Source organism: Lagopus leucura, unplaced genomic scaffold (assembly GCF_019238085.1).
Source record: "Lagopus leucura isolate 7727_CA_CO unplaced genomic scaffold, USGS_WTPT01 Super-Scaffold_100060, whole genome shotgun sequence".
NCBI lineage: Eukaryota > Metazoa > Chordata > Aves > Galliformes > Phasianidae > Lagopus > Lagopus leucura.
The window spans coordinates 803,048-817,447 of NW_024962306.1; the positions used below are offsets into that span (position 1 = coordinate 803,048).

At 42.3% G+C, this 14,400-nt stretch overlaps 1 protein-coding gene across 6 annotated transcripts in view; it reads right to left on the reverse strand.

Annotated features, from left to right (window-relative positions):
- Nucleotides 1–14,400, reverse strand: part of PHF20 (PHD finger protein 20) — a 64,439-nt gene that overhangs the window by 42,064 nt on the left and 7,975 nt on the right. For 5 of the 6 annotated variants that reach the window (XM_042886695.1, XM_042886699.1, XM_042886698.1 and 2 more), the window contains 6 exons: nt 11,724–11,838; nt 5,304–5,475; nt 5,004–5,088; nt 4,177–4,256; nt 741–1,128; nt 273–380 (listed from right to left, as the gene is read on the reverse strand). In XM_042886695.1, the coding sequence (XP_042742629.1) occupies nt 273–380; nt 741–1,128; nt 4,177–4,256; nt 5,004–5,088; nt 5,304–5,475; nt 11,724–11,806 (916 nt within the window). In that variant the 5' untranslated portion in view covers nt 11,807–11,838. The remainder of the gene's footprint in view (nt 1–272; nt 381–740; nt 1,129–4,176; nt 4,257–5,003; nt 5,089–5,303; nt 5,476–11,723; nt 11,839–14,400) is intronic. The other variant, XM_042886697.1, reaches the window with a different exon arrangement.

Consider the following 14,400-nt stretch of genomic DNA (forward strand, 5'->3'; position numbering starts at 1 on the left):
CCTTAGGGTATCAGAGGCAATATAATCACTGCTCCTTCTTCAGAGCTTGTGTCTTCACTACCCAAATAGGGATTTCAAGGACGAGGAGGTAATTTCAGAATGATGATGCTACCTATGAATAGTCGATGTAGGACAAAGTTTAGCATGTTTTTCTATTTCATATATCACAGTTGAACTTTACTACTACTACAGACCTTTTCTCTCTTTACTTTAGCTTTACGAACTGATATATGCACAAATCCTGTGAGAGCTAAATACCAAAGGACACTCACACAGGTTTCTGTCGATCCTGGGACGCTTTGACGGCACTTCACCTCCTTTTGGTATTTTCCGGCGTCTCAACTCCAAGGCTATGGGCTGCAGCGTCTGAGAACCAGGCTCTGCATATTCAGACAAAGAGCAAAAGGTGGTTAGATATAAAGCTGGAAAACTTCAGAATGTCAATTCACAAGTCTTGCGACTTCAAATGCTAGGCTTTTGTGAACAGCTTCACTTGTACATAACAGCACTTAATCTTCCTGCAGACATACATTACTGGCCCAAATCCAACCTCACACCAAAGCATTAACAGTCCACGTGTGAGTTACAGGTATGCATTCAGTTTAAACCAAGCTTGAAGTTCTGAAAAAATTCAGAAATTTCTAAATAATTAGACTGTTGGCAGAAAAACAACATCACTTCTATTTCTTTAACTGAAAGGTTTCTGACCGTGGTACATGCATTCAAATTCAACTACAAACCTGTTGGAGGTGTTATTGGTGGTCTGCCACGTTTTCGTTTCGTTTCTTTTACGTTTTCCTGCGGACTCTTCACATTGTCATTCTCAGGCTTCTTCTCAATTTGTGTATCTATTGAATATTCCATATCATTCTCTGATATATTCTCTTTATCTTCTTTTCCATTCTTAGATATATTCTTCTCTGAGACCTTGCCTTTTTCTGAAACGACTATCAGTTTCCCCTCTTTATCAGGTTGCTTAACCCTTTTTTCAGTCTTTAATGTCTTTTCATCCTTGTCTTTCTTTGCATTACCTGTTGCTTTCCTCTGTTCTTTAAATTTCTCCCGCCTTTCAGGAGATGACGGAATTTCATTACCTCTTTCTTTAGGCTTAGCATTACCCACAATATTCTAGAATAAAGAGAGTGACATGAAAATTAACTTGCTGCAACCTTGAAGTCATTCCACACCTTTGCATTTAGCAAACCTGCATATTTTTGCAACTTCCCAAAGGACAGAAGCACACACTCTACGGTAACCCCTCAGATTAAAACTTCAAGGCACCTTATCTGTTCAAAGGCCCATGCAGAACAGTGATGCTGCTTTAACAGGACAGCAGAACAGATTCGTTCCTTTGACAACCCAACGGCATAAAAGACTTGCTGTGCCTTGATTCCCACGTGCAGGCTGGGCCCAGAAACAACCCCATAGCTCTATGTCAGCTTAGAGCTTACCCAGGGCACTGCAGGAGGAGTGGGAGCCAAGAACACAGGAGAGGGCACACACCTCAACCTCCTGGCTGCAGAACTCCCCTCTTCCTTCCACAGAAGGATCTCAAAGCAAACAAGCATTTTGGTTGTTTCTGTCACTGCCCATCACAAGTGCTAGGCAGTCATCCACAGAACTGCAGTCACCAAAACTCTGCTTGTGTTCAAAAAACAAGGCCAGTTACTGTAAGCACTTCAAACACCACAATCTTCAGTGGCCCCTGGGCAGTAAGCTACTGATACAACATTCAAACAGTCTCATTTTTACATCATGGTTATACAGTAACAGAAAGCCAGGAAGAACACCCCTGTATCTACAGTTCAGCACTACTGAACGCCCTTTCCATCCTGTGGTCACAATTCATTCCAACAGCTCATGGTGGAGAGATGCCAGCTTTGTTTTCCCCTCCTTCCAACGCTCCTGCTACAGGCTATCCCAGAGCTCCTCTGCTCTGAGCCACAGAAGCCTTCTGAATCTAGATTAATAATTTATATCTGATTGCATGTCAACACTGCCTTCAGTTTAACTGCCTTCCCTCCGTGTTGCCTGGTAACTTGCAGCATCAACGAGCAATCAGACTCCTTCCAGCCACAGCCCTGCCAGGCACAACAAGCCTTTCATCCTCTCACAAAGAAAAGGCACTGGTGTCTCAGCACAACTTTTAATGTTTATCATGGGGAAAAAAAAAAAAAGTACATTCCTTGAATAGCACAGCTGTGGGAGAAGCCTCATACACCAGTTAAAAAAAGCAAAACAAAAATATGCCCAAACCCATAACGTCTCACATTCAACACAGCAACCCTCGAACACTGGGTTTTGTTACTTGTGCTGCTCACAGAGCTGTCAGACACAATGCCATGCCACAACAGGCACAAACCACCTCAATCAAACTGATCTCGGATTGTCTCTCAATTTTACCAACATTTTAAAAGCTGGAATAAATACTATCACTCTGTGCATTTGCATTAAGCATGTGCATAAGCATTTTACTATGACAGTTCAGCAGTGCCTGTTAGTACCCTCTGTAGAGGGATCTATAGAGGTATCCCCTCTACCAAGGGATACTATTATTAAAGGTGTTTGTTTTTCTAACCTCTGTCTTCATGGCTATCCTACTCTAGACTGAGAGCTCTTCTCTTCCACTGTCAGCTTGCTGCTGCATCGAATCCACCTCATGAACTTACATCCACAAGCAACTTCCTGAGCTCCCCAAGGCCCGAGTCTTTTTTACACAATGAGAAGTGATTTTATGCTGTAGAACAACTCATCTCCCAGGCTAATAGAAAGCCTCCTAGTCAATGGTTGAATAGGTTTTGGAAGGAATGTATTTTATCCATCTGAAGCCATATGGAAACCTGGTGAGCTCTCCGTAGGAGACAAAAGAGAACATTTTGAATATTTTAATGAAGAAAAAAGCATTTTTTAGTGTTGTTTGTTGTATGTGTTTAAGATTAAATAAGGCAGAAATACTCCACATGGCAATGAAAATTCTTCTGGTAGATGCCTTGTGAGAATGAATCAACCTGAACCAAGCACAGTCACTAACCTTTGAAAGTCAGTCACTAAGAGCACCCTGCAGCAAGTCTGAAAGTTCTCCCTCCCAGCCTGGCAGACAAACCTACAGGCGTCCAAGGAACAGCACAGCTCTTCCCAGCAGTGAGACATTAGATTGCTATCTATCTATCATTAGATATATACATTAGATTATATTAGATAACAACATTAGATAGCTATCTATTCATCACTTGAACCTGAATTCTAAGACTCAAGTTCCTGAGGGATCCAACGTCTTTTTTCAAACTGAAAAACTAACAACCAAGCCAACAACCCTAAAAGCAAAACAGGACTGAAAACACAGGCTACAGCAACACCGCATGTGGCAACATCGCAAACAAAACCATTCCTTCAATGACAATTATTCTGAAGCAGGGACTTAAAAGTTTTAACCAAGTCACACAAGAAAAGAATTTGTCACCCTTTCCTACAGCATCCACATGAAAACTGAATAGAAAACAGCTATTCTCTCATCTCACTGTGCGCAGTCAGCTGACATCTCATTAATGCTTTCCAACATAAGCTGAATTCTGAACATGTAGAACAGAGAAGGCAAAGGGTGGTAAAGAGACAAATAGAAGAACAGAATGTGGGTGTTAATAAAGTTCACATTCTAAAAGCAATGAAGCCAGTGACCACTGGGCAACTTCCCTAAAGATCCTGAGGCAATCAGTAGTTACTCTGGGAAAGAAAAAAAACTTCACTTCATAGCTCTCAATGCTTAAGTATATACATACCACAAAACCAACTTCACCACTGACACAGCCAAACAGTTTTTCCCTCCCATTATATATATGTTTATTTATGTATATATCATCGCCGCCCCCCCCCGTCCGTTATATAATACCCCACCATTAGCTTTGGTACGCAAATTCTGAACCTTCCAATGATACTTTTATTAAAAAAATAATAATCTAAGTCTATGACTTCTTCAGTTCAAGCAGCATATTCATAAAAACATGAGCCTGAAAACTTCACAGAACAGGCCATGAAGCTTTGCACCACCTTATCATTTTGATGGACTTCATCTCAAATGTACAGCAGTTTAGCATTAGAGAAGTTCTACTAATTTTACTGTTTCGTTTTTTATAATTCAGCAAGCCTAACCATCAATTTCAGAATGAACACACTACTTACCTGATCTTTGGAAAAAGCTTTGACATGAATGTTTTTGACAGTCTGAACTACACCATCATAAAATTTCACAGTGTATGTACCTGAAGTTTGAAAACAAAGTGTAAGTTTAAAGATTGAAAGGGCTTGAACAGAGTACCAGAGCTCCAATGATGAAGCTGCATGCTTAGCTCTAGCTAAGAGCTGCTTTGCCACTTTTCTTAGAAAGTTATAAGTCATTTCACAGGACAGATAAAGGAAAAATAGGAAAAATAATGAAGTTACAAAAAAAAAAAAAAATAAAAAAAAAATTACAGTACGCACAAAAAACATTGACATGCCCAAGCTTAAGAGCTTGTCCTTAGATACTCTGTCAGAAAACTCCAAAACATTGAGTCCACAGGGTTATTAAAGGTCAGACTTTCTCCTTGATCTTACAACATGTACTCAATGCAAAGAAAGCACAGCACAAGAACAAATCCCTACTTGTGGATGCTTAAGAAGAAGCACAGTTGTGCTCTCCAGATTCTCTATTTGCAAAGAGTTTCTGCAACTTTCACATTAGGCTTATTGCAACTACACACATTCCTTGAGAGTAAATTTAAGAAACAACTTCCCTTGAGCACATCCTCTTAGTAATTACTGACTGGATATCCCAGAAGATTCTTACCTCATGGAAAGGGTGAAAGGCTAAGTTAGAAGAGCTGATGGAAGATTAAGATACGCAATTCACAACAATGTTCCCACTTGGTCTCAGTCTGCTGTACTCCCTCCAGCTATGCAAGAAGGCTCCAACACATTACAAATACATTACAAACAAACGTGACCAAGAAAAAGTAATGACTCCTTACCATCCTTGTTAACAGAAGTAACTTTGGCTGGATAGAAGCGACAGTCAGACCAGCATGCCAACACCTGATCATTTATATGAAAACCCTACAAGGCAATATTGAAAAGCATTTTCATCTGAGAAATACAGAAATACACCACTTCCTTAGAACATGAGATGTGTAGCTTTCCAGTATTTAAAAATAACTCATAAAACTTGTACAGCAGGCAATGAAGCAACAGCGAAGCATTTTAACCATTATAAAGGCCAACTGCACATTCAACAGTTCCGTGTGCTCAAACATCCTTTATTTTCTACTTACTGCACACCCTTCTTCCTCATGTAATCCTTCCTTCCTTAACTGTATTTTCTCTAAAGGCCGTAAATAAGGACTGTCCCAACAAAACCATTCATCATATCTGTGGTTCCACCGTTTGAAATGGATAAGTACTTTCCCTTCCTCATAATCAATTTCTTCAATGTGGGCTGGATACCTGGAGAAGAGGTAGATTAGAATACTTCAGTTAAGAGGAGGTTTACTCAAACTGCACTACGAAGCATTACACACAGATGGCCTTCTGCACAATCAACAGCAAAACAGCTGAAGATCGCTTGATGTGGTGTGATGGAGGATCCACGCCACCTCATCTAAAAAGCATCAGTTTCTACAGCCTTAGTGCTATTTGACACATCACTCGTATAAGCAATTAAGATGCTGCAGATGACTCGGAGCTCAGTACAGAATGAATCCCAACACTGAACAAAGACAAGGACTGTTGCAGAAAGAGGAAACAACTGAAGAGTTCCAGCCTGGGGTAAAAAAGAAACAAAACAAAGCAGCTAGAGATCAGTAAAACAAAAAAGCCTCCCCTATTCCTAGAAATTTTACATGTACACAGAACTGATAGCTTCTGCTCTCTCTTAGTAAGAGCAACATTTGGAACAACACAATCACTTCCCTCAGAGATGCCCATCAACACGTCTCATAGATCACTTGTTCAGTTTAATAGTAGGATTTTAGCAGAGACACTAAATCCACACTTAGTTTTAGATTCTTAAAGTTAAAATCCATCATCAGAGTCCTAGGACTTTCAAATACAAAGTGCTTTGTACATACAAAGTACAGGAATCAGGGAAAGGTCAGACTCATTTGTTTCTGACCAGGAAGACCTTAATTCTTTAATTGCATTGGTAATTGGTAACTTAAGTACATATTTCAGCATGGCACATATTCCACTATTTCAGCTGACAATCACATCCCAAGTGCTGCTACTTCCCCCCTGCCATAATAGCACCAGGAGAAAACACTCATTTGTCAATGCTTACAGTCACCTGGAACTAAAGGCAAGACCCTGGTGAATAGAACAAATGCCTGAAGGAAAAGCCTAAATCCACAAGTACTCTTTACTTGACAAATCACACTTAAGAAGGCAGAACAAAGGGTAGGGGCTGAGGAAAAAAAAAAAAAGATTAAGCCTGATGCTAGAAATAAAGCTATAAAAAGAAAGAACTCATACTTAAAAGAAAAGCAAAGAATTATTTTATACAATCTTACGTGGATTAAAAGAAAGGTTATCTATCAATGAAATCCTTCAGAATGTACGGGGTCACATCCAATCACAGCTTGTTGAAAAAGAGCTACAAATACTCCATGCCAAAGCCTTACACTGCAACCAAAGACCTGCCTTATACCCGATGCCACATACCTCAAGCTATGCCATTAGTTCATCCCAGTACATTATGAGAGCACGTGTAGCACAGGCTGTGGAGGAGAGAGAAAGACAGATGGGATATATTTATGGTAGGGACATCTTGACTCCTTCCTTCCTAGGGTGTGATTATCTGTGTGTGTGATGGTCACCATTTGTTGTATTTAAGTCCCAAACTGCTCTGCACAGGGTCTCAAAAGAGGAAAGACCTGGAGTCTTTCCAAACATACTGTGATTCTCTCAGAGGTGGTTTACTCCTCAGTATCCCAGGAACTGCACAGTACTCGGCACAAGCAATGGCAACAACCAGAATACAGCTCCCTGCACAGAACAGCAGAATTGGGGGCAGGAATTCCCAGCTCCTCTCAAGAAGCCAGCAGAAGAAGTTCTTGCCGCTGGGATTGCAGCAGAGCTGAGACTCATTCAGATTCTCAAAGACCAATGAGGACTCCGATGAGGATGACCCAAAACTGACTCAGCACAAAACTAACAATGTGTTCCACTCAGATGCCCATCCCTGGGAAATACACTCAATCCGCTGATTTCCTCCTGCTGAGGAGCCATGCTTAAATGACAAGAGCCAATAAACCATTCAGCCAAGACTGCTCCCTTCTTCACACAGGGAAAGAAGGAACAGGAGACTACACCAAAAGAATAATCACCCCAGAAGCACGCACCAGTATCATCCACACCTAGCTCACCTCACCTCCTGAAGGCTCCCTGATGGTGGGAGACATCAACATCAACAAGATGATCCATCAACAAGGGCAGTAAAAACCATACCTGACAGCAAGACCCCACTTCAGCCTGGTCAAGAGCTGAGTGACCCAGAGCTCTCAGGCAGCTCCTGGCTAACACACTGCAGTATGAACAAGCCTTCCCTCACTGCAGCCACCACCATCAGCAAACAGATGCTCAGTGCTTGACTGGAACAGCAAACCTGTCAGAAGCTATGTTACATCCAACCAGAAACTTCAGTGCCTCCCCAGTGATACCCTCCTCTCAGATACAAAGCAGCGCAGTGCTGTCTCAATGCCTTGAAAGCGAAGACAAAAAGCTCCCAGGCTCCCAACAGCTCTGAGAACAAACTGACAGCACAGGCATCCTTCCTCCAATATTAAGCCCCTGTCCTTCAGTGCCCTGAGCAAGCACAACACATCAGGATGCACAAGCCCTCACTCATCTACACAGAAGGTAACACAGGATATCCATGCAAGCACACGTCGTGGGATGGAAGTAATCTAAGGAATTCAAGCTTGTTTATCAAGAACACACACTGGAAAGTTTTGTGAAGTGAAAAACAAGAACTGAAGTCTGACTGAAAGGACATGAAAAGAACACAGCCTGCCATGAGTCCATATATGGTCCATCCTCCACCAGACCACGAAGGAAGAATTAAGCTGGCTGTATGGGCTTTCAGAACAGGTAAGTGATTTGGAGTAAGAGATCCTCAACTGGGATTGATCTGGATGTTTATCTAACATGCTGAAGAGCCAGATGAAGCCAGATAACTTCTCATGATTTGTCAGGAGACCAAAACAAACGGCCTTACATCTCAACCTGAAAGGAACGGCAAGTCTGTATCTTCCAAGACCTTTTGCCTAATGAGTTAGATAAGTAATAAGGGGAAACTTCTGAGAGTCACAAACAGTGGCAATTAATTTCCCTAAGAACCCAAGCAACAACTGAAGACTTCAACAGCACAACTCTCTACAGTGCCGATGAACAGCAACTGGCAACCTCCGACTACAGCTGTCAAGAGCACAGCCAGCCATGCAAAGGGAGGTTTCTTGTAGAGACAAGGGCAACCCTCCGTCCTTCTCTGTGAAGAAGTGAGTATCCAGAAATACCAGGAGACAGCGATGACTGAAGGAGTTCCTCTCTCTCAGGCCTGGACTAGTGCATCTTCCCTTTCCTATACACAACCCCTTTTCTCTTGGAGCTAGGAAGGCAATTCTGAGGAATGGAAAACTCCAGGAGGAGCAGTACTATGAAGGACAACTACTGTGAACTTCCATGTTTCCAGCAGTGGAACAAAACCCTGACAGTGTGAGCAGCTACAGTCATGACACTGTCAATCTCTGCCATAACACGGTAGTACAACACTCATGACAAGATTACCTTGATATCAATACTCAAGAACCTTGACTAGAATCAAGTTTCTTCCTATCTTACTTGCATTACAGATGGATGAACTTAAAAGAAGCATCATTAAAGTATGGAAACGAGATGTCACCATCTGCCTGCTGCAGGTAAGCAGCACATTCAACTCCTTTTCATTAAGAAGCAATATCTGCAGCTAGCCAGCAGTGAAGACTTTAAATGATTAAAAAAAAAGCATCAAGAGTGCAAAACTGCACTTCACAATTGGAAAAAAAAACACAAAACCCAAAACAAAACTAAAACCATCAAGAATTCAATGCAGCAGAGGTGAATGTGCAGGAGAGTCACCACAGCCAGCCTTTCTGGGTCCTCTAGACCCAGGACTACTCCACCAGGGCAGTCCCTTCTCCCATCCTCAGAACCCCAGCACTGTGTACACCAAGAGCCTTTCTGCATGCAGAGGCACTGTCTGATGCACACAGCTCTTCCCCCTCCATGCCCCCAGGTCAGCACACACCATCAGAGGCCTTTCATGACACATTTCATGTGTCAGACAAACCTTATTGGTTAATAAACCAAACAAAAACACTTAAGACAGGCACTTCAAGTACCCACTGTGCTCTCTGGAGTTCAAAATCTAGGAGCTTACACAGACAACTCCTTCAGGAATTGAAGTGATGCTCAGTATGTTGTGAGCAAAGATAGAGCTTATCTTACCAAAGCACCTTTGGTAAGGGATTTTGTTTTCTCTAAAAGATGCAACATTCACTTCACACTGTAAGGAGCAGCAGTGGCATTGATTCCTCCACTGGCATGAGCAGGTTTTTTCTGTGCAGCAGGGCTGGAAGGTTGGCACCATTCAAACATGCAGACACTGAACAAGCAGAACCTGCAGTGCAGGGCACAAGCCACTGCCGTGAGGACAAATAAATGGGGCACCAAGATGAACTGCTTTCCAAAGCTCTACTGAGAGCAATAATGGCTCACCAACTGATCGATGTATTTGATACTGAGCACAGAAGTCCAGGCCAGCCCTCCATCCTAAGAGGTGGCTTCTGTCTAAGAAAAAAACTGAAGTCTGCACACAATTAAAGCCAGGACCTCTGAAGGCTTAGAATGAGAAGAACAAGCTTGAGGAAATGGAAAAGTTCTGCATCCAAATAAAGAGGGAGCACTGTAGCCATATCACAGAGCAGTTCTGTTGACTCACTGACAGATGAAAGTACTGAAGAACAGCCTATCTTCCTCTACAAATCCACATCTTCTGAGAATGGGGCAGACAAGGTCCCTTGTCCACCACTACTAACACTGCTAGTCAAGCCCCTAGATCTTACAGGTTTTGGTACACAACCCCTGAATATCCAGAAATCATCACTCAGGGAAAGATGGACTTTCTGACCCATGTTTCAGGAGCTCAGCAAGCAGATGAAAACATTCCGAACTGAATAACCAATAACTACATTATGAGGTTAAAGAGCTGCAGAACACAGTGCACAAAACAGGTCATTAAAAAAAAAAAAAATAAAAATCAAGAGAGCTTGAATTCTGGATATATTACAAGTCTAAAACTAAATTTAAGCAAAGGAATTATGGAAAGTAGTAGGTGTGGAATCCTATCCCAGTCCACCAGGTTTCCCAAAGTAAGAGCTATGTACTCATAGCCTGAGACACAAACGTGCATGCAGGTAGCCAGGAGCCAACCCATACTGAGCTGCACCTCCACTAAGCCTACACAGCACAGCTTCAAGTCTTTTTTTGTAGATGCTACCATTGCTTCTTGTATAAACAGAACACAAAAGATACAGCATGCAGATTTGGGCTAATACCCTACTTACACGTCTCTGTCACACAGGAAAAGCAACAAAATCCAAGAACAACATAGTGTTTGTGCTTCATGTTCTTTCCATGAAGAGCTATGTTTACTCATTTTTAACAATTCCAATCTCCTTGCACGTGGAAAGAAAAGAGAGATTCCACTCATGACTGATGCATTCTGGAACAACTTCTGCACATCTCTAGGGCAGCACACAAACCTTCTGCGGTGCCCAGAGGCTTTAAACAGCTACTTCTGCACATTTATCCTGCCTGCATGCTCCAGAGCCTGATATTCAGTTATGCCAAACCCAGAGATTCTTAAATAAAAATTAACTAGCTACTGATTTCTGTAGAGAGAAGACATCATAAAGCACTAACAAGAACCACTCAGTATTTAAGCAGCCTTTGACGCCAGCAATTTTCAGTTATAAGTATTATTCGGCCTTTTCCAATCCAGGCCATTTCATGATTCCGTGATTATTTTATGAAACAAATAGAGTAAGAAGGCTTGAAGTTGGCTCGAGTTGCTTTTCAGGCCCTTTCTCCCCTTCCTGCAGTAGTTGACAAAAAAAAAAAACAAAAAAAAAACCACAAATCCCCCAAAATCTCAAATCCTCAAAACTCAAACCTGCCAGACAAATACTGCAGCACATTTCTCAATGGTGTTTCCCCACTCAGTACCCTGGCAGCTGGTGGCCCCAGGTGAGGGCAGGCTGGAACAGTTTCAGGCTTCAAAGTCTACAAATTATAAACAGCAATGGGAAAGGAAGCAGCAAGGACCAACCCTGGGTATCCTGTACTCCAAAGGACTCATCTCTTCACACTGCCTGCCCTACAGCTGGATCAGCACGGCCTTCCCAGTGTGAGCACAAAGCCCCGCAGGTGGCTGCAGCCCTGCTTCCCAGACACACACAGCACGAGCACACTTCTAGAAATGCCAGCACAACACGTCAGCAAGCATTGCCCATTTCAAGCACTGGTATATAAGCTTCTAGAAATTAACTACTTTCCTACAAACCAATGACAAGGACTCTAAATACGGTATCAATATAAAATGTTTAAGATATTAAAGACTTAGAGTTAATATAATATGAATGTTTTTGAAAAAAAAATACCAGTTTTTTAATCTGTCACGGGCTTCCAACTGGGCTCCCACCTCAAAGTTGATCCCTCTTCTATTCGGAGGATGTTTTGTCATTTTGTTATATCAACACTGCTGATTTTATTCCCCTGAAAAATGCAATTAAATATCAATCACTAATCAAGACACATACAAAATAAGCTTATGCACCATAACCCCCAAAACCTAGGTGTTAAGGGACCTTAGCATTTCTTGTTCACAAAGTAATGAGGGCAGTTACCTCTAAAGCAAGGCTTCCCAACTGACAGTGTATACAGAATCATTAAAAAAAAAAAAAAGTGTTCACAAGGGAGCTACTGGACCATGGAAGACTGAAGCTCAACCTTTCTCCACTGGTCCAAGTTCCAGGTCAATTAACAACTCTGCAACCCATGACTGAGACAGAAGATTCTTGAGATAATTTCCCCCCCCTCCCCTTCCTGGTTTGGATAAAAACAAGGAATCCAGTAAACAGGAAGCAGCAAACACACACAGTAACAACCTTTCAAAATCTACCCCATAGTGAAGTACTGAGGAACACTTGTTACCTCATCACTACTAAGGCAGTTCAAAGAAATGCTTAGTTACTACCAAAAAAAAAAAAAGAAAGAAAAAAAGAAAAACCTGCTGTTTCTTTGTTAATGGAATACATCCATCCACACCTCAAACATCCATACTTCCACCACAGACTCACATCAGCAGAATTACCACTTCCTACCATTAGCAATCAAACTCCACGTCTCCAGATGTTGCTTAATGCTGTAATGTAGGAGAACTTGGGGCTGCGAGTTGATTCCTCACCTAGTATTAAAGTTGCTACTCCTTTTCTGAATAGGGACACACACAGACCAAGCACTTCGATGTGCCACAAGAAGGACATGAATGAAGCTCTCTGCAAAGGAGCCCCTCGGCAGTGGGGGACCCCAAAGAAGGGGCACTGCAGCTCACCCACAGCAGGCAGTGGGGCAGGCTGGCCTCCTGGCTGCAGGAGCACTGCCTCATACAACAGGGCTTCTATTCATAAACAAAACCATGCCAGCCTTGGCAAGGAAGGCTGCACTAGAGCTTATGTTAAATTAAGAAAATAATAAAGGAAGAGTATTGCAAGGGAAACCTGAAAAAACAGCAGAAGCCATTTGATAGTATTTACTGGGGCTGCAGATTCTGGTAAGAATCTGAACTGTTTCTTCTTTCCAGCTGGAGTCAGCTGAACGTCAGCATCTGCCAGAGCACACACTAACCACAGCAACACAGCAACACCAGTGCAACAGCTGATCTGCAAGTCGAACAAGAGCAGAGATGTGAAGGAAAAAAGAATTTCAGAACTCTCCTCATCATCCCTCTCCCCACACTGCCCCCCTCCCTAGGGCTCCTTTGGGTTCTTCTAGCCCCCAGCCCAAGGTGGTTCAGCCCAGTGCTCTCTCTGCTTGGCACGCTTTCCTTGCAAAGCAGGCTGTCCTCTTCACATCAGTTCATTCCAGGATCAGCTTCCTCAGGCAGACACACTTGGCAGAACATTATTCCCCAAAGCTGGAAGGCTCCTCTCTACTCTTATTCTTTTTTCATATTCTTAAAAACTTCTTACTCTGCAACGACTATGAGCAGCATTTCAGGAACAGATACTCCAGAACGCAGACAAATCACTGCTTTCAACAGAAAGTATTTCTAAATCCATGTCACAAAAAGCACATCTTTCTGTTGCTTAAAAGGCAGAGCTTTCCCTGCTTCCGAGTCACCATGAGGCAATTCAAATTTAAAAGACTATTCAACCATTCAATTACTCGTACCTTCCTAATTGGTACTCACACTTCTATCAGGGCACTGCAGAGGACAATATGCCTACATGAATGCTGATCCCTTTGGGGATTTATGATTTTTGTCTTTTAAAACAAGCCTGTAGCAATTCTTACTCTTCAGTTTTTAAGCTCCATCAGTGTTCAGCCCCTGATCTGGTGAACCAGGAAGCTTTGAAAGAAGAAAGTTCCTCTATAAACTGAAGCATCTCCTTATATTGTCATATAGGACATAAGCAAGCAGTTATAGCAAACTCATGAGTAACAGCCTCTTATCTTCTCTCTGGAAACTGCAGAGTCACTGCAGTTTCCAAACCCTCACCTACCTGTACAAACAGAATTTTCCAGATCACCCACAAATATGATTAAACCATTCCCCACGCACAATTGCATCAAAACAAAACCTTGCCTTTAAACCAGCTCCCCTTCCAAATGGAGTATTACTTCAGTTCAAACGGCAAATTCAGTCCCATGATTCAGCCTCACCTCCTTCATTCTGGAACACACCTGCACCAACCCAGGATCTCCTCCCACACCTCCAACAAAGCCCAACACATGAAAAATAAAAAAAAAAAATAAATGAGGAACTCAGTGAATCACTGCAGTCCTCTGGCTAGATGAAGGAGCATGGTTAGCTTTGGCAAACTGCAGCAACATGAGATAAAATACATAACTACTCAGTACAACGCAGTGTTAAGTTTTACTTGGGATGGTTAAGATTGCTGTTCAGCTCCTATAACGCATTCTGTATTGCTGGGCATTCTGCAGGGCTACAGAAGAGGAAGAGGCAGGCAGGGAAGGTACTGCATTAACAAGAGGCACTTGCAAAACCAGAGAAAGTAACTAGCAAGAGACTGTCCTGCGTCCACTGGAGATGCA